Source organism: Hippoglossus stenolepis, chromosome 24, assembly GCF_022539355.2.
Source record: "Hippoglossus stenolepis isolate QCI-W04-F060 chromosome 24, HSTE1.2, whole genome shotgun sequence".
NCBI classification, from domain to species: Eukaryota; Metazoa; Chordata; class Actinopteri; order Pleuronectiformes; family Pleuronectidae; genus Hippoglossus; species Hippoglossus stenolepis.
Genome location: NC_061506.1, coordinates 4,576,574 through 4,597,790, shown reverse-complemented (window position 1 = coordinate 4,597,790; position 21,217 = coordinate 4,576,574). Strand labels below are relative to the sequence as shown.

Sequence of the window (21,217 nt, the reverse complement as noted above, 5' to 3'; positions counted from 1 at the left end):
ATAATCAACACCAGAATCAACCAGGATAGCTGTCAGTAGAACTCAATCAAGCTGAACTAAATTGCACACACTTATAGATATCAGTCCCCTGAATATGCCTGATATTTGTCATCTAGATCTATTAATTATTCCCTGGGAAAAGGTTGAAAACGTCAAATAATCTTGCGATTTGAAAGAAGATGATTCAAGAAATAATCCTGGATCCACTCCCTGATTCAGATCTGTGCCAAAATGTACTAAATTCTACCCTGACCTATACTGCATCCTTCCACCAAGTTTCATGAAAATCCGTCGAGTAGTTTTTCTGTAATGCTGTTGACAAATGAAAACATAACCTCCTTGGCAGAGGTAATGAATCTCTGACCTTTGACCTCTGTGAGCTGACCGACAGATATAGGCACAGATCTGGCATCCCATGTTGTTTATGTGTATATTTATATTTACAGTATTCATATGACTGCAGTAAAACACTGGGGTGACATAAAAGCAAATCTTATTATTTGCTCCATTGCTCCATTTTTAAAATCGCTCTCCTCCCTCTCTTAACCCCACCTTCAAACACTCCCTGCATGGCCAGAGATATTTCATGAACACTTAACGCAGTTTGTCTACTTCAGGTTTTTGGGGTTGGGGTTTTATGTCTCTTGCTATATGCTGCTGGCAGGGAGCTCGCCGACTCCATGCCCAAATAAGTTTTACTGGCCGCTGAAGCCCTTCCATTTCAACCCCCGAAAAATGTGGAAACATCGGGTTGTACGTTATTTAGACATTTGAAATCTGCTCTGAGTGAGAGATTTATAAACTCTCCACTCGGTTCGGAGTAACGCTGGAAGAGGCTGTTGAACTTTCACGCTGGAATGGTCACAGACGCTTGATTTCATCTGTTCCTGCAGTTCATCGTTTTCTTTTCTGGCCGTTGTGCCGGGGAAAGGGCTCCAATCAGCTCCTGTTCACACGAGTCTGAAGCTCGAACATTGTCGGATTCACTCGGGCACATTAATCATGTTTCGGGACGTTTTTTCTGCAGCGGGTAGCGGTTGATTTAGAAGGACGATGCTAACCCTGCTCCAAAAGCTGATATTTTCCCTTATAATTAAATTACGTTTTCAAACCAAAACATGGAAAGTAGTCGGTGTTTTCCCGAGAAAACGCCCCCGAAAGCATTTAAACCCAGACGTTGGAAATTCTTTTAGGCTTATGTGTATAAATAAACTTCAGAGAATGCCCTCAACAATGAAAACAAAGACTGATAAAGATAAAGGCAGTTTTAATCTCAGTCAGGAGCGTATATTCTGTGGTCAGGAATAACATATATGTAACTGGGACCATGAGCTGCTTTGACCCTGAATAGCTTTTGATTCTCTCCATGAAATGCAATGAAACACCAATCACGGGAAGAAAAGTAAATTGTCCCCCTCTGAGTTACTGAGCTTGTCTTTTTCCCTCAAGTTATCTGAAAATCTTGTTTTCCACATGATTTCACAGATTGTCAGGATTAGCTGGTTTTTGGCTGTGAACTCTCCAGAATTGAATGTCAGCAGAGCTGGCAAGTGAGTAAAGTACATTAACTCAAGTACTGCAGGTACACGATTCAATGGTTTCAAAAGGTTTACATGCTCTAATGCACTTTCCTCATATTGTCCATTGCTGCAGTTCCTATTTCAGCCTCTGTCTGAACGACCAATCAACCAATTCGCTGGTGTCCCTGCCTCTTGCTACCTTTTCCAGGATTACCAACCCTATCTTTAAAGAACTATCAAATACTTCATAAAAGCAGATGTTACGGAAAAATCACCAAAATGTAAACAACTTTGCGTCAAAATCCTTTTAATCCGATTTTTGTTGTTGTTGATAAGAGTGACGCCTTTGGGTGTGTTCAGCACTGCTGGAGGTTTCTGGCTCCGAGTGATGGGACGGGACGGTTTAGTCTCACTCTTCTGGATCTGCCTATTTTTACCCAGCCTGCCCTCTGGGAGCAGCACATTGGACGGGCTTCCTCTGTGCGGTCCTCAGGACGGCAGAGAAACCAGGAGCGACCCGTCATAACAACATCGCTCGGTTTATCACTCCTGCAAGCTGCTTTACGTCTGAAAACACAGGACACACTCTGGGGCGCTGTTACTTTATAGGCACACACACACACACTCTCTGCCTGACCAGGACATGGAGGCATTTTCATCTACTTTGTGAGTGTGTGTGTAGCACACGCACCTTTACACACACTTGCACGCACACATAAACAGTATCAGTAATAAGGCCTGGGAGCTGTTGCTGTGTGAGAGGTAATTACTCCATGCAGCTCAGCGAGGCTTTGATGGAAAGTTTTAGACTAACTGGCTCGACTGTAAGAAGCCTTGACTCTGCTTCTTGTTAACAAGAAGTCTTTACGGGTGCTTTTTGCTCTCTTTTCTCTCTTAAACACTCCGCTTTCACGGCATCCTGGAAAGATTTTATGTCTCTCTTTTAAACCCTAGCAAACTAACATTGAGGAGAAACCAAATGCACATCCATTTACGTCTTTAGGCCATAGCGCAGCTGCGTAACATGCTGTCAAACGCACTGCTGGATGTGCAGAAGTGTTTTCTCTCTCTCGTTGGCTTCTTTACGACGCTGAGGTCTGCCTGCTTTGTCTGCACGCTGCGCCTGACTCATGTGGGAGCGCGCTGGGTGAGACGGCAGTTTCCCTTCTCAAACCACTAACAGCCAGTTGTGTGTGTACTGCAAGTGGTCTGGTCCACAGCCTGTGTGTGATGTGTCTGCTGTGGTACTCGGCGCAGGCCCTGCACACTCGCCTGTTGACTCTCTGGCCCCATCGCTGCTCCTCTTCCAACAAAAATGGTGTATTTTTGGAACATCATTACTCTGTGTTTTTTAGCCAGAGTCAAGTAAGGTACTCTGGTGCAGATGCTTCCAAAGGCATCATGCTCCAAGTGAGAGGACTCATAGAAACCCTCACTGGATATAAACCCAAAGTGGAAGCAGGTGACGGCGGCTCCACTGGATGCAAAATAGTTAAACTAACATAATCAGCGATTTGGCAACCCGAGTGTGATGTTCACTGAATTGCAAATGTGCTGCTCTGGGCAATATAAGCCAATCTAATCCCTGCTTTGACATCACTGCTCTGGACACACACACAAACACAGACACACACAGACACACACAGACACACACATTTTAGTGTTTTATGCATGTCCGCGTCAGCAAAAGCCCATAGACAAACAATACGGTGCAGATGTCCAAGATTAATTTGTGCTCCCTGACAGCACAAGTCAAAACTGAGCTTTTGATCAGAGTATGACACGATGAGGTTTATGCCTTTCTGAAAGAAATGAAGGGAATTGCTTACAATTTGCTTTTTATCGTCAAAGAATCATAGTTAAAACAAGCTTTTCACATCAATACGTCCGTATCAACTTTTTATCGGTTACATTTTGCTTAATTAATTATTTATTAGATTGCTATAACAATCAAAGAAACACATCATTCCAGTCTTAAACGATTCTTTTAGCCTGTTGCCTGCTTTGCTGGCGCTGCTGTAACGTCCCTGTTGCTACGTACCTTCACAGAAGCTGCAAACATGGCTGTAAAGTCATACTTGTCATATTTGCTTTATTGTAAATCAGGTTTTCAGTGCAGGTTGGGTTTCGGGTTACTTGTCATTTAATTACAGTTTTACCATTTGTGTTTTTGGACAAGGAAACATTTTAAACAGTTTATTAGTTTTGCAGGATTGGGTAGGTCCTTCCAATCTACACCAAAGTTAACCCTGGAAACAACATGCTGTAATTCTTTTTTAAAGTGGTATTCCCCATTTAAATGATTTATTATTATTATTTAGGATGGCTTGGTGTAAACAGAAGGAAGTGAAAAGGAGAACTTGCCTCCTCATGTTTGTGATCATATATAAAAAGGAAGACAGTCTGCAGTCGTCCAGCTCTGAGGTTTTAGCCCCCAAGAGCTTACTCAAGCACAACAACATAAGAGATGCCTCTAAGACAGACCCGCCTTACGTAACCGATGCTCCACAGCTAATCCACAGAAATGATCAGTCTTTGTTGCTATGGATACGGCTGTCCCAAACGACTTCCCTTGTACTCCAAACGAGGATCGGCCTTGATTAATGAATGCAGGTTGTGGCGGAGCAGCACACAGCAGGGACTGAGTTAAAAATACTTTAATAAGAAATGATGACCGTGACTGAGGGAAGGTCAGGGCTCATGAAAGTAAAGTTGCTGAAGTGCCCTTAAGCAAGATGACAAGTTGCTGGTGGACCGTGACCCCCGATCTCCCCGTAGAGGAGGAGGGTCAGTGAAAAGATGGTGGATGGTTTAAGAATTGACGAATACAAATAGGGTAAATGTGATTTGAGAGGGTTTGAGAAAATCAAAGTAGAATTTCCTCCTCTGTAAACAAACGGAGTCCAAGGCCGTGTTCAGACATGAACTCTGGAACTCTGGACTTTTGGAATTTGCCTTTTACATATGAAGAATGCAGCAGGAGATTGTTCAGGTCAGACGCGTTCACAACAACAAGAAAATGTCTGGAACATTCAGGCGAGGGCATCTGAGCATCACGGCAAATGTCCTGCACAACTGACTTTGCATTCTCACGTGCAGGAAAACATCCGGGCTCGTCTGAAAGCAGCTCCAATGGAGCTGACGTGGATCTTAATATGGCAGCTGTCTGCAGGAAAGTGACAGTAAATGTAAACAGTGGGTGTAATGACGTTCGTCAAATCTCTCCTCTCTCTGCTGAATGGCATCCTGGCATAAATCTGGGCAGTAATGAAGTTCAGTCATGTTTCAACTCCTCCTCCTCCTCCTCGGTGCCATGGCCTGATTCATTCAGGCCCAGATTCTAATCCTCCTTAAATTTCTCTGTGAACTTCGCTGAGCCGACAGAGGGGCCTGAGGGTACAAGAGGAACCAGAGAGAGCCGAGTGGATGTGTAGTCTACCTGCGCTCGGTGAGAAATCACACTGTCTCTTCCTGCGAGTGTCGCATATATATAGGAACTGGTTATCACACTACAGGAATCAAGTCGGCTAAACCAGGCTGCAGTTTTGCTGGAGGGTGTTTGCTGAGATGCAGAATCAAATATTAAGTCATGAAAATAGAAGCATATTGGATCAGAGAGGACAGGGGGGGGAAGTGTCTCATGTTACACTGAGCAAGAATTGGATAAATAAGTTTCACCTTACGATTACTGGTTATGTAAAAGGAACAATTCTTCAATAGATGTTAATGTTTAAATCATATCGATTAAAGATAATAATTATTTTGATGTTTGACTTGATTTGCACTTACACATCATTACAGCAATATGAGTTAGTTATAGCAACTCTATAACAAAATCACAAATGTACATTTCTAGCAATAGACTATTGAAGGGATGTTATTATGCATAAAAACACCAAAACAATGGTTCTTCAACATAAAATATAGCGACTATAAGAGACTTTAACTGAACAAGATTGTAATAACGATTCCATAGTCAATCGAAATAACAAGAAAACCTCATAGTTATGCACCACAGACATTTATGGTGCATTTATGAACATCTCTTATAAAGACACATCTTTACATCCACTAAGGAGGTGCTGTTTGTTTGTTATTACACAAAAACTACTTTTACCACAAAACCTGGTGGACTTGGGGTCCACCATTCTTTTGTATTCACCCAGTCTTACTGACTATTCCAATCCATTTTATAGTGTTTTATTTCATTTTATATTATCTCTTTTCTCAACTTTTATTGTTACATTTGTGCTCTAATGTTATCTGAAGCTGTGCGACCTTCAATTTGTGTTCAGTTTTTCACTTTTCACTTGAAAACACCTTGTATCTGGGTGTTAAAAGGTGACATATAACTTTATTATTATCATTAGCTGAATTATAATGATGAAGGAATGGATGATGATTGCTTTTATTATCATGTAGGATAGAGGTAATGAAGTAGCATGAGACAACCAGGGTTTTTATTCAGAATCTCCCCCCACACATTCAGACCCATGTGTCCCGCTGCAGACCAGTGGGTCGTCTCCTCTCCACCAGGCTAACCCCGCCTCTGATAGATGCAGGGGCGCTCCATGTGACGCGGAGACAGAAATCCAGTATGGCGGAGTCTGTCAGGGGATGATCTTTTTTTTCCTCCTCCTCCTCCTCCTCCTGCGCTGAGAGAGAAGAAGAAGAAAAAAAAAAAAAACCCTCCGGAGAGCAACATGGGAGAGAAATAAGAGGCCGGCGGGACGCGTGTTGGGACGGCTGGTCTGCGTGTAGCTGAGCCGCGGGTGCGCTCGCACTCCTCCCCGGGATGAACGCGTAAAGCCGAGCCGCGCCGCTTTCGGTGATGAGATTCAAACGCAGGGATGCGACGCACAGACGCGGATTCACCAAAACAATGTCCGGCTGAAGTTTCCGCTCCGCTCCGCTCCCCTCCCAGCGTCCCGGTGGTTTTCTGCCCGAGCCGGAGCCGCGTCCACATGTGGTAGGAATGTTTTCACCTCCTCGGAGTGCGGGGTTCCACGCGCTTTATGGCACCGGAGCGGGCGGGAAGTGTGCAGGGCAGGAATGGGGGGGAATGGACGGGCTGAGGCGATGTTTATTATGCCGATTGTTGCTGAGCTATTTATAGAGCGCGGCCGAGCCCTGGGCTTCTATGCAGTCTGCTCGTACGCCTTACGGACGTGTTGTTGTTGTTGTGGAGGAAAGCAGTAAAACCAAGGTGCAGGCCTGCGCAAGTGTGTGTGTGTGTTTGAGTGTGTGAATGGTTCGGGATGGGCGGTGGTAATTCTCTGCATGCGTCAATCTTTCTTTTTTTTTTTCATTTTTTTTTTTTTGTGAATGGGGGCGTACGGGTTGTTGGAGCAACATCAAAGCCACATATTGCTGCAGATTTAAAGTGTCGATAAGCTCAGGAAAATGTTTTGCTGCAGCAAATATTAGTTTGGAAAGGTGGATTTTTGTGTTTGGAGATGTTAGTGTGAGTTTGGAGTGGAGTGCAGGGTTGGGCTAACTGAGTGTACCCACCTTTTTGTGTGACAACATAGGCTAGCAGCTATTTATATATATAAATAATGATAACAACTTTATTTGTGTTGCACTTTTCGAGCCGTTACGAGGACAAATAAAAACAAGAATACAAAACATCAAAGGCAACTAGCATTTAAAATCAGAGACACTAAATGATGTCATGCAAAATCTAAAATCAATGACAACAAATACAATTTTCCATCATTACAACAAGTAACAGCAAATAAAAGGTTAACAGAAACAGTAGTAGTAGTTAAAAACTATCAAGGAAAAGCACTTTGCTGAAGGCAAGTTGGGTGTTATAGATAGACAACGGTTATTATGCTGGAAAGTAGGAACTTATTGCATGTTAATTGATGCATTTAAGGAAAAATGAAATCTTTTTGTTGCTAATTTTGGTGAGATTTTCCACCACGGTTTTAACTCATTTTCCAAGTCTTAATTATTTCTTTACTTCAGGGCTTCAGGGCTTGTCTCCCCATATCTGTCACCCTGCATCAAGCAAGCTCTTTTAGGACAATGGCCAACACACACACACACACACACACACACCACACACACACACACACACACACACACACACACACACACACACACACACACACACACACACACACACACACGAGAATGGTGTTGCTTGAAGCCCCCCTGGAGTGTCAGCTACTCCCCGTGACACACTCGTTTGTACCCACCACCCCTCCTTTTGCCTTGATTTTCCATCACAAAGCGCAAGAGTGCGTGCACTGTGCAGTGACCGACTTTTGGGGGGCAATTTGTCCTGGGGCTGCACTGTCTGGCCCTCTTGTCTTGAGACCCGCTCTCACACACACACACACACACACACACACACACACACACACACACACACACACACACACACACACACACACACACACACGCATGCATGCATCCATCCTGTTTCTGAGGACTTCTGAGACCTCTGCCAACACACACACACACACACACACTAGGGCGTGAACATGCACATCACCCCCTCCCCTTATGCCCTCAGCACCACCCCTCCTCCACCCACCTCGCCCTCAGGCAGTTCTACCCATTCTATTTGTGGTGGTAAAGTTGACTTGATGCTCTGGGCCCGAGCCGTGATTACATCTGACACTCCCGCTCCAGGCTGGAGGAATTCAGGCTACGCTCTGAAAACAAAGAAAAGATCATTTATTTACACAAACAGCGAAAAGGACCAATCATTTACACTTCCACAAAACAAAGAAAAGAGCATTTATTCGCAGAACAAGTGCACGAATCAGAGGTTCCCATTTCCATTTATTAATAAAAAGTAATTTTAGCTTCCTTTTTCCATATTATTTCTTCATCCTGGAGCACCCCGGTCAAAAAGAAACTATGTCTGGGACAAGCAATTTATTGCCAGATTGGGTTACAGCTTGGTCCAGTTGAAGCTTTAGCTTGAACTTGAGGTCATATGGACTTTTCGATGGTGGTCTCGGATCGAGTGTTTTATTTCTAAAATCCTTGAGTGCGTTTAAAGAGGCAGTCGTCCATAATTGGCGAGAAAAAGAAGAAAAGGGCTCTTAAATAAAAAATGACGTTTGAAGTTATAGGCAATTATCAACTCAGCATATCAGGGATTTCCCTGGAGGTTTTCAGAGGTCGGAGGTGCTGACTGGGGGAGTTTGTAATTATTCAAATACAATTTTACGTTATTTAAAAAAGATTTCCACTTTGTTTTCAACTGCTGTCATTACCATATACCCATATTTGTAAAAGAGAGCAGGCTACATTTATTGTACTTGAAGCTAAAAGTCTATTCAGTAAACTTGGCTTATTACCTAATGTTAACCTTAGATTTAGTGGAGGTGTCTGTATGTAATGACAACTAACTAGCTTCACTGAATAAAGTTAATTCTTTTTTATGAATATCCATGTTTATTAGCTTGGTTCGCAGTTTTCTTAGTTGTTAAATAGGCTACATTAGTTTTATCTTCTGCCTCTCTCATACTCACACATTAGTTTTTACTCCTTTTTACTTTCATTTGGCTCCGTTTGGCTCATTTTGGCTCCACGGATGGGGAAACCCTGCAGAAGAAATCATTTAAAGTCTGCAGTTGCTCAATTTGCATTTCAGCAATATACACAATACAGGTCTTGCCATTTAGATAATCTATGTTCTGTGTCTGTCTGGCCTCGGTTTGTGAGGCTGCCTTTTGAGTCTGGTGATTAAAACGCGTATCATTTAAGTGATTAAATAATAAGTAAAGGTCTCCTATGCTAGTGAACTGAATATCTTTGTGTCTTGTAGTGTTCATCTGTCAAAACAAGAACTATAAAGACATTTTTAAAGTGTTGGTAATTTGTGATGAGCAATGTCTGACATTTCAGAAGTTATTAATCAAGGAAATAATCCTAAATTACTCCGTTTTTTTAAAGGAAAGTGGTGATGTGGTCCTTTTTATCCTCTCTGTCAGGTTGGTACTGGTGCCAGACATCCAACTGCTGCTCTGATTGGACTAACCAAATCAAAAGCCTCATGGGGATTGGATGCTGCTGCTGCTGGACGTCTGCTTCCTGTTTCCAGCCTTGAGGGATTCTCGAGGGAGCGTCCTGAGTGTTGGATCAGCCTGAACCCGTGCGCGCGCACACACACACACACACACGCACACACGCACACACACACACGCACACACACACACACACACACACGCACACACACACACACACACACACACACACGCACGCACGCACACACAAATGCACAGACTCTCAATCCCAGACATCCACAGTTTTGGCAGAACACAGCCTCTTTATTACCACCCTGTAAATCACATCTGCACTAACACACACACAAACACACACTGATCGCTTGCCGTACAGCGTGGACACCCCCCCGCCCGGTCTGTCAGTGATGACATCACACAGCCACCAAGGTAAGATCATCACTTTTACTTACTAGCAATTAAAAATCATTTAGGATAAAGTTAGAATACCACAATTTGACTCTTTTGGGGTAATTTCAAGGTTTATATGAGCATCAAGATGATTGGCTGATGATGCATCCACCTCATATTCACATTTCATCTGAAAACCTCTGAACCCACAGCAAAGGGAGGATTTTTTGCTTAATGCAGCCATTTATTCATGTTTATGGAAATTTGAAAACCATATGTGTCAGTTGGATATGTGCAGTCGATTAAAGCTGATTTAAGAACCAGCTCGTGCTCTGATATCAGTGAAGCCTTTCTGCATCCCAGGTTTAGATTCTGGGGGAAACTTTAAACGCTTGTCGTATGTTGACATCAAACTGATCCGGTACCAGTGCGTTTCATTACTTACTTTAACAGCTGTATGCCTCTAACCCTGTATGGAATATAGCTATCCTTTCTGCATGGCCTGGCTCAGGTTAAAACCTAAATACATAGAGAGAGTGAATACCACAGTGTTTCTAGTTTGACGGGAAAAGAACACAAATGAATAAATCCAGGAAATGCACAATAATTTCTTCCGTTAAATTGCTTGAAACTGACATTTATTCTTTATGTTGCCTTTTTACTCGTGGGACTTTCCAGGGTGAAATATTTATAAATTTCGGACTTTTTCTGCTTGCTCTGACAATCACTACAGGAAATCCCTTCTTCTTGAAGTGATATAGGGGAAAAGAAAATTCCAGCTTTATCTGCAACTAATCTGCTTCATAGAAATGGTATCACTACATATATTTGTGTACTTTTCTTTGCCCAAGTAGCAGAGGTATTTATGATGCTGGTATCAGTATTGGAACATCTCTATATGACAGTGTAGGAAAAAAACTTTTGAGATTAGGTGACAGTAACACAGACAGTTGATCAAATTTAGTAGCATCCCCTCAGCCTCTGCACTGAAGAAACAGCAACCCATTACTGCAGCTGAAGCATACTGGGAATCTTGTTGTGGAGTAATGAGAATTTAGCTCCTCGGAACAGTCCCATTAAGAGAGATCTCTCTGCCGCCGCCACACTAATATATATGTGAAAGTTTTGTTTAGGAACGCAGACGGATCGCTGAAACGCAATAAAACATTTTAATCTGGTTTTATCGCTGTTAATTGGCTTGATTCAATATGAATGAGCTCCAGAGGGCGAGAGAAAAAAGTCCATAACGCGCGCTCATTAAGAGACTGTGCTCTTCTCTTTGACACCTAATCAGGCTCAATTTAAAAGCTTTGGCTTGTGTTTTAGAGGCCTGATAAATAATTTGGTGAGCAGCTGGCAGATGAAAAGGTTAGGTCCGCGCTCTGGTCGGTGCGATACCTGACAGTGTCCACCGTGTTTGCTGTGTACACCTCGGAGTGTGTGCACTATAAATACCACAGCTGAGGTAACCACCGCTCCCCGAGGGAACGTGAACGAGCTGCGGCCTCAGACGGCGCCCTCAGCCCTCCAACATCTCCATCACTGACAACCCTGAGCGCCTAATATACATGTCTCTGGTGCGCCGCCGTGTCTGTAGCTCCCAGAGATGACACCTTGCCACGGTGACAACTCACTTTCCCTGTCCCCAAGCAGGGCGAAGCGCATTATATTGTTAGATCAACCTCGGATTAGCGCGGCTCAGCAGCAGTCATCATTAGACGGCTCCTTTCTAATTCCTCCACTCGCTCACTTGTCTCTGACTGCAGAAATTAATGCCGTGCTAATCCTGAGAAATGACAGTGATATCCGCTAACATCTGCAAAGTGACATGTTAATTAGTCAGAGGTGTTCATCTTTAAATAAATGATCAAATATAGTCCAGTATAGAACGCTGATGCTTTTACACTTTCTATATGTCTTGAGCCTAGACGTTTCTATAGTTTCTATAGATAAATATGAAAAAATATTTTGTTAATATACAATCATCTTGCTCGAAAAAACATCCACAATGCTTTAAAAACATATGACTTTTAAATTGTTAAAAATAATATCAAACCAGACGTTTGAGCTCCTTTTGTGACTAATTTAGTTAAAATACAGTTCTGTCAATAATTCTGTTATTTAAATTCAAGGCTACTTGTTTGTTTCTGGGCTGGTTTTATGATTTACCTGTCATAAATTCTTAAAAATATCTCAAGAATAATATTAAGCCAGACATCCTCTCTCTTAGTCCTCTCATAATTAGTTTTTGAGCTCATTTTGTGGTAAGTTTGAATAAATATTTTGTTTTATAAAGTTCTGCCGTGTCCAAAAGGTTTTGAAAAGTCTAAATATACAGTTTTGATGTTTAAATTCAAGGCTTATTCGTTTCTGGGCTGGTGTTGTGATTTAGAAAAGTGTTAAAAATAAAATCCGACCAGTCGTGCAGACTCGCAGTCTTCCCCTAATCTGTGTCTGAGCTCATTAATCATAAGCGTTATGATTAAGCGTATCTCAAAGGCTTTGAATAGTCCTAAATATAGAGTTGTGATATCTATGTCTTGTGAATGGGTAGTTAGATGGAATGGTTTTAACTTTTAATTTGCTAGTGTTGTGCTTCTATAAAGGAGGCGCTCAGGAAACATCCTGTAAAAAATGGTCAAAATTGAAGCCTCTAGTCCAGAGAACGTGTCCCATAATGCACCTCATTAGAAAATATCATTTATTAAACCCCCTGGAACTCACAATTCCTTTTATTTTTTAATAATTGTGTGAACTGATACCTCTGTCATTATCATATCATAATACCATTCTGTTGGAGGAAGACAAACAGTGATATTGAATCAGTGCCCAGCGCAGAACGCAGCCAAGACAGGAAACTTCATTCTCTTCTCGTCATTGGCTGCAGCAGCTGATGTAGCAGATAAACTAAGCAGCGTCTGTCAAAATATAATTTAGCCGTCTTTAATTTCCCCAACCTGCCTCCCTCCGCCTTTCATCGTAACAGTTGTACTTCCCGATTTGGGATCTCGCCCGTGTTAACTCACCTCTCGAACAAAAACAGAGAGAAAAGCTGTGATCTTTCAGCGCGAGTCCAGGAGAGACGACTCCTACCTGCAGCTGCTGTTTCTCACTGTCTCGTTTGGCTCTGTGAAGCCTGAGGAGGAGAGGATCACGGTCCTCCGAGTGCTGCCAAGTGTGGGCGTCAATTCGAGGTGTTGCTTCTCTTGTTTGAATGACAGCTCGGAGACAGCCTCGTTGGAAGTGAGAGAGATGGAAACAGGCAGCCAAGACACATTTAAAGACATGAAATGTGCAAAATTCTGGCCTTGTGGTGCCTGTCAAGCTTGTCCTGTGGTTTTTTTTTTCTCCCACTGAAATGTTTATGGCGGGGACGTTTAGAGAAGTAAGAGGAGTTTGTTCTGTTTTGTGAAATGCTGCCATTCGATTTCTCTTTTTATAATTGGCCTTTAGAGAAATAGATGAGAGCAAATTGCATCAGGGCTGTCTGCCACCGCCACAGTTAAATTGAATTTGTTTTACATTGAGTGTAATTAGACAACACTGGCTTTGTTCTCAGGGTGAACAATGAGACTTTGAGATCACAGCTTTGTTGCATTTGCAGTGTGATCCACAGCTGCCAACTTTTTCTCCTGCACTTGCTTTGCACTTATTTCCGATCATCTACCAGCCCCTGTAAGTGAAGCCCTGAGAGTGTGTGCATGTGTGTGTGTTTGTGTGTGTGTGTGTTTGTGTTCACCCTCATGCAGCCGCTCTGTTTGCGAGCATGCGCGTGTGTGCCTGCGTGCCTGTGTGCCATTTTTGTAATCTGTAAATGAGCTTACCAGCGTGCATGTTTTTTATCCAGGACTTACTCATTTTCTTTATTACAGCAGCAGTGGGATTTTTAGATTAAATATCATTTACCATAAATCTCTTCCTAGAAAAGTGAAATATAAAACACTTTTTCGGGGTTTAGGTTTCCCAGAACAAAAGGGGTCAGACTATTAAGTCATTTTTTGCGGGGTCATCTGCAAAAGGAGTGTTTGCACGGGAGTGATTACTCTGTGTGCCGAGAGCTTCAGCACATTAGCCGGCGACATTAGTTTTAAACTTACGCTTAGCATAGAGCTAACGTAAGAAGCCAAAAATATGTTTTGGGAGGTCACAGTGACCTTGACCTTTGACCGTCAACCACCAAATTCTAATCAGTCAATCCTTGAGTCCAAGTGAATGTCAGCACCAAATTTAGAGACATTCCTTCAAGGCGTTCTTGAGATATCATGTTCACAATCCAGGACGAATGGATGGACGACCCGAGCACAGGAAGCGTTATTGTCAAAAGCAGAAACATTTGAAGTCAATATCTTTGTCTATTTTGTGATTCATTGACTCTTTAAAGGTTTATTTCGCTCTACTTTCACAGGCAACCTCTCAGAAAAGCCTCACCTCAGTTTATCTTGTTGCCTCTTTTCCCTGATGTTGTGAGGCACCTCTGTGGTTGTGGTCACTTGCCAATAACTCTTATCAGATCCCGGTGACAGTCTTGGTTTCCCCGCGTTCCAGATGGAGAGGGAGATTACAGCAAACCATGTTTCTGTGGGTTTACATCGCATTTAGGAGAACGGGAGATCGCGAGAAGCAGAGAAAAACCCATGTGTGACGTAAAGATGGGTGAACTAAGTGTAGAAACGATGCAGATGCACGGGTCAGTTTCAACCCATCTGAAAAGCTGTGGGAGATTTCAGAGCAGCGTGCGAGACGGTGCTCTCCACCGTCGTCATCAAAAGCACTAAACAAGTGCTTATATTTTGGAGGACTGGTGTCCAGAGACCTTGAGATTATCCCACGATAAGCACTGAAGCTGTTAAAGTGTGCTATTAAGGACACTGGCTCCAAATATCTGCCTGCTTTGTTTTCGGTGTAATCCCACACACCAGTTGTCAGGATCCACCAGCGTCTCATTAACAAGCATCAACTCTGTGTGTGTGTGTGTGTGTGTGTGTGTGTGTGTGTGTGTGTGTGTGTGTGTGTGTGTGTGTGTGTGTGTGTGTGTGTGTTACGTGTTTAGTCAGGCAACTGTTTGATCACATTCGCTCTTTGGATCAATCGGATTGACTTTACTTGCCTTCAATGCTCCTTCAGTACATTTGCCCAACAAGTGACACCCGGTGACCGTTAACACATTAATCCAAAAGACCCCAGATTCTCCGAGGAAAGGCGAAGAACTAAGAGAATAATTGATGCATACGACTGATTTGACACATTTATACCACAGATTGTATTTAAAGATGATTGACACCTGGGATATTTCACCCTTCATTTCTGGATAGAGGGTGGAAGTAGTTGTCTTTTACAATTGAATATTTAGTGACAAAGCTGAAGTCTATGTACAACCGCTATTTCCTCTTTACCTTCACCATCCCACAATGCATTCAGTACGTTATATAATTGGCTGATGTGAATGAGTTAAAAAGAAATTGGTTGAATCCACTTCACCTCAGATGTTTCACTGCGAGACGGACGCAGGCGATGGACTGTGGCTGAAGCTGGACAGGCCCGTTAACATGGAGCAGCCATCTTACTCAGGTGTTACAGCGTCTTATTAAATAGGGAAAGTGATGCCACTACCTGGCAACCATTTGTTTTTGTTTCAGTCATAAGTGCTCCGGCTTTCCAGGAGAGTCTGCCGTGTTTACCACTGGAGCGAGAACTGGGTGCGCACACACACACACACACACACACACACACACACACACACACACACACACACACACACACACACACACACACACACACACACACAGGGGCCGGTAAGAGGTTAGTAGTTAGTAAGTGCCAGGTACAGTAAGTGATTATTCTTGAATTAGTGGTTTGAACTTTACATTGTTAAATGCAAAAATTAAAAATTAACACATTCCACGGACACTATCAGGAGCTGAATCTCCAGCAGGATATAAACTGTGCTCACCGTCGATTTTATTGCTTTATTTTGCCGAGTGTGTGTGTGGGCGTGAGCCCCTTTTATGGCTCTGAACCGCTGAACTTGACACAGTGCTCCTTTCCTCGAAGGCTCAGCCGTATCTAGGTTACAAGTGCAACTGTTTCTATACGGCCGTGAAACACAACAAAAACCAGTGAGGGAAATAAAATAAAGTCGAATAAACATTAATGAGCGGGGTCAGGACTCGGGAGATCGCATCGCCTTGCTCGTACCCAGGATGAGATAAGTCACTTCAGGCCTCAGCGAGCTGTAAGATACATATGCAGATTTACTTTATTTAACTTGGAAACACTTGTCAAATTTAGTTAATTTCATTCATCAAGATTAGATATATGGACACAGGTTAAATGTAAATACAATAGTTTTTCTCAGTTAGTATTTCCATGGTTATTTTTCTTTCTGGAAATGTTTTTCATATTGTAAACAAGAAGCTACTGATCACTGTCAGTGGGGAGTTTTCGGAGGGACGTCGAGGGACCGCTGCTGACGTAGATAATCCTTCAGACGACGTAGGGACACATGTATATACTCTGGTGCAGGGACGCTCCCCTCGCTGTTGTGGGGGTAATTGACACAAGGGACACGAAGCGCTGTGGTGTACGAGCATGCACGCACCGACTAACACACACGGTGTGTTCAGGGGGTGTCGTAGACCTTAAACGCTCGCATCCTGATGATTGAGGCGTCTTGGATTGAAGCCTCCGCCGCGGCATTTCTCCATGGTGCTATCTGAAGTGTTGATGAAAAGAAATCCCACAGGCGGTGTCTCGTCTTCTCTCTCATACTTTCAAGGTAATTGTTGTCGTGACCAAAAACAAGTCTTGACGGTTCATTAGCGCAGGTTCTAATAAAACTTTCTCTATCACCCTTCTGCTGACAGAAGTATATTTACCTTCAATGGCAGACACTGAAAAACGCTTTTTTGACGAATTTAATTACCATTCATGCTTTTTCCCCTCAGAATTTGGATTCTCATTTTTATCAACCGGCAGCTTTGGATGTTAATCTCTCCGTAATAATTTGATGGTCCAATTTTGCCTCATCTGAACCATGTTTGTGTCACACCCCTGTCTCTAATAAACCCTGCTGGACAGTACACACAGACACACACTCTCTCATCAGATACGATGAACTGGGCTGCAGTGAGGTTTAAGGAAGAGACACACTGGTTTGTACTGGCTAGTTAATGAGGAGAAGTAAGAGAACAAGACACATAATTCATAACTGGTGCAGTAGAGCTGCCCCAGAGCAGCCCAGGCATATGTCACATACATAACGATCCAGAGGAACGGGGAAAAATAAAGTGTCATCTTACTGTAAAGATGCGAATATTAGGTCAAAGATGGTCGATAGTTCATGCATTAAATTTACATTCCCCTCATCCTGCTTTTCCTCCTCTGGACCTGCTCGCTGACCCCTTTTCATCCACTTCTCCAAACGCACGCAATCACACATCACGCTGCTTAAATCCAGGGGTGAAGGGGTTAAAAGCTTTCGCTGCAATAAAGAGGGCCCGGCTTATCCCTGCGTCTATTTTTAGAAGCACACACACAAGATATGCGCACGTGCATGCATGGCGGACAAACAATCATTATTTTTGGTCCCTTACGACTGAGCGGTTTGCTTCTGCGTGTGTGTGTGTGTGTTGTGCAGCTAAAAATGGACGAGTGCACGTATGACACAACCGCTGCCTCTTAAGTGCGGCGGTCATTGTGACACGAGCATGAGCCTAATCGTTGGCAATTTCGGGGCCTCTATCGCCAACGCTTTTCGCCGTCCGCTTGTGCCGACATGTTGTTTTTATCCCACTGAGTCGAATTATGAAATTGTTACAGATTGCAAAATGCACTTCGGCGGGCGCGTTCCCACAGTGCCGCACCCTCCCTCGCTGGTTGAACCCGGTAAACAGAGATGAGGCTCCTGCCAGCCAGACAGTTCATCAGCTCTGACCTCCCATGTGCCACCAACCCGGCTGAACACGACTCTCGGAAAACAAAACCAGGGGGTCTCTTGTGCAACGACTGACCACCGACATGTGCATGCTCTGCTTTGTCCTTGTGCACATGGGGTGCAGCACCCACCTCGTCTCACTGCACCCATCCCCCTGCAAAAACAAACGCTTAATCACGGCCTTTGCACAGGGTGGATATCCTGGTGCATTAGAGAAACTATTTTTAATTGGTAGTAGGACAGAGGCAGCGCAGAGGGAACATGAGCTAATGAAAGGAATGGGACGCATCTTTTGTCCCTGTGTCTTTTGTCTCGCCCCAGCCGAGAAACTAGATACACTGTGTTCTGCCAACGAGCTGTCAGCGGCAATTACGGTTTACACTGCCGCCTCGGAGCCCTATCCCTGTGCCTTTTGACATAGTGCTCCACAGTGCTTGACACAAAGCATGGATGTCTGGCCTGGGTATCAGGGAAATACTACCGTGATACAAATGGCTCAAAGTATGGCAACAACATATAAATATCAAATGGCGTACCTGTTACTCTGTGTGGGTTTCAGCTGCATATTGTGGGTGTTTGTTGTTGTGAGGAGACAGGCCCGGCTACTGGGGCTTTGCAGTTGCATCACAAATCTCCTAGCAACCGAGTAGCACCATCGTGGACGTCCATTAACAGGAGATGCAAATGATCGCTAAATATATCAAAACCTCTCGGGATGATGTACATGAAAAGTGGCGCCTGCAGGTCAGTTCAATAATTCATGCATCTTATCTGTCTGCTACACCTAATTATTGCTGCACAGGGTCACCGCAGGGGGGCTGCAATCTTTCCCAGAATGCACTGGGTGAAACTTCAGGGAAACACCCTTCACAGCTAAACAGCTCCTCCGCTGATGCTCAAGGGCTTTCCAACATGGCTGCAACAGCACCCTCCACGTAGTGTTGTTGCACAGTGTTATTATTTTCCAAAGTGATAACCAGTCAGACGCCTCGTTGCCAAAGTTGTATTTCACTTTTACAGTTTGGTCCTATTTAAATGACAATGTTCTTTTATCGGGAGCAAAAGGAATTTTCCCGCACGCGTTTGTTGAAGTCGAATCAGATGAATAAAAGGTGTTGGCAGCTTATCCACATAAATTTGCAGCTTTTTGAGCAGCAGCGCTAAACCTCCACTCCTTGAATTATAAATGAGGGAGTAGCAAATCACATACAACCCCCATCCAACAGCCACGGTCATATTAAAGTCATAAATCTGAACTGCAGTTTTAACACAGGCGTTAACATCAATGCTGATGCTGAAAACCCAACACTTTGTATCGGAAACGTTATTCCAACGTTTCTGTGACTTAGTAAAACATGTCTTCATTTTCAGATCTTTGTTCTCTTCATTCCTCTGTTGACCTCATGACTTTGTGTGTTTTTGAACGTGAAACAAAAACCTTCAGCCGCATTACAAATCCCGACTAATGACCAATGACAGCACTCATCGAGAACCGCAGAGAAGCTCTAAGACGCCACACCAAATTTCATCACCGCTTCATTTTTTCCGACTTGACCAGCAGGGAAATGAGGGTCAGATGGTCGCTTCCGACTGTTCACGGGGACGCAAACTGGTGGCGGCTCACACAGGGGTCACCCATTCTCTGTTATCGGTCGCCATGACGTCAGCCGGTGCCCTCGGGGAAGCAAATTTGCGACCCAGAGGAAAAAGGCTCTTCAAGGAGAGGCGTGTTTGATTAATCGTATTGTTCCTGTCTGGATCACCTTGCTCGCCGGAGTCACCCGGGACGAAGCAGCCAGAACGGAAGTGCGCTGAATGTAATGAGGCTGGAGCATCCTTCCTCTCTTTCTCTGTCACTGTCCCTCTTTGTAAACGGCGACAGACAGACATCTCATTCTCATTCTCCAACACAACAAAGGCCTCTGTCAGCATACAGTGTGCAGTCCAGGGTCAAGCCCGCTCGTCTCCCCTGCGCTGTCACAAACCTACATTTAGCAACGCAGCAGACACAGCTCTCCACCATTTGCTCATTACTCCTGCGTCCTTCATCCATTTACAGCACCGATCATAACATGCATGTTTTTGACGAGCGCTAGCTGCATTAGCTTGAGTTGACTGACTCTCCGCCTGGGGCTAGCCGAGACTATTTATAGCTCCCCGTCTCCCGATGCTTGCCCAGTGGGACCGAGTGGAGAGGAGGATGGAGAGAGAGAGAGAGAAAGAAAGAGAAGGAGGGAGAGAGCTGGAGGGAGGAGGGGGCTGCTGGGTAACTAGGCTACATTCAAGATTGATGGGCCCTGTTGCCAAGGTATAGAGCACTTCTCCTTTGCAAGTGTGTGTTGTGAATGTGGTTTGTTTCTTGATTGCGACGCCCTCCCTTGCTGGGATGTGTGTGTTCGTGCACACCTGTGCTCCCTCCACGTGCAGTTTCAGGTATCAACCGTGCGGTTTGGACTGGAGGCTTATCCACTCTGCCTAACCGACCGCAGACAAAGACGTCCGTCCCCCCCTAATTCCCCACACTTAAGTCGGAGATGTAAAGCTCCTGCCAGCAATTTGTGCAAAAACAGGTGTAGAGTTACCTCCCAAGCCACAGGTGTTATCACGTGGAGACGCGGCTCATTTCCATTGCAAAATCCAGCATGTGTGTCATTTGAATAGGCTCATCAAGGGATATCAACTTTCTTCGGTGTGTTTGTTTTGGAGCGGCGACGTGACCACCTTTCTGCTCCTGACATATTTCCTGACCTTTTACATAAAGTCTGACTCCGCGTTTGTGTGCGACGCCGCAGATTTGTCCCGTGCCTGGCGAAAATGTCTGAATTTGAATTTGGATGGCACCTGTTTTGAGGTCGGACGGGCGGCAATATCTGGCAGCCGGCCGTGGTAGGATTTAGGAAAATAAAGCCATGTGTGTTGAGTTTCGTTTGAACAGGACCCAACGTGATGTTCGAGTCCACACCCAAGTCCTCACAGAGGCTGGTGCGTCAGGGGGGGGCAGCCGTGCATGCAAGGTAGTGCGAGACGAATACACACACATAATCAGCGTGTGAAGCATCCTCCAGCTTCATGGCTAATTAAGTGTGTGTGTGTGTGTGTGTGTGTGTGTGTGTGTGTGTGTGTGTGTGTGTGTGTGTGTGTGTGTGTGTGTGTGTGTGTGTGTGTGTGTGTGTGTGTGTGTGTGTGTGTGTGTGTGTGTACTGTCTGATCCGGAGTGAATTCCAGAAATAGATCATGCACAGTGAGATGTCTCTCCTGCTTTCTCCCCTTTTATTCCTCCAAAGGGATTGTACATGGGTTTTCATCTCCCATCCAAAGAAATAATTGCATGTTTGTGTGTCTCAGATGTTTTTAAAGCTCATGCTCAGAATATATATGGCTCAGGT

At 44.1% G+C, this 21,217-nt stretch overlaps 1 protein-coding gene across 1 annotated transcript in view; it reads left to right on the top strand.

The window, feature by feature from the left end:
- The first annotated feature begins 6,111 nt into the window (after window positions 1–6,111).
- Window positions 6,112–21,217, top strand: part of LOC118103394 (histone deacetylase 4) — a 50,879-nt gene continuing 35,773 nt past the window's right edge. The window contains exons 1-2 of the mRNA XM_047339132.1: window positions 6,112–6,489; window positions 9,479–9,937. Coding sequence (XP_047195088.1) covers window positions 9,916–9,937 — 22 coding nt within the window. The 5' untranslated portion in view covers window positions 6,112–6,489; window positions 9,479–9,915. The remainder of the gene's footprint in view (window positions 6,490–9,478; window positions 9,938–21,217) is intronic.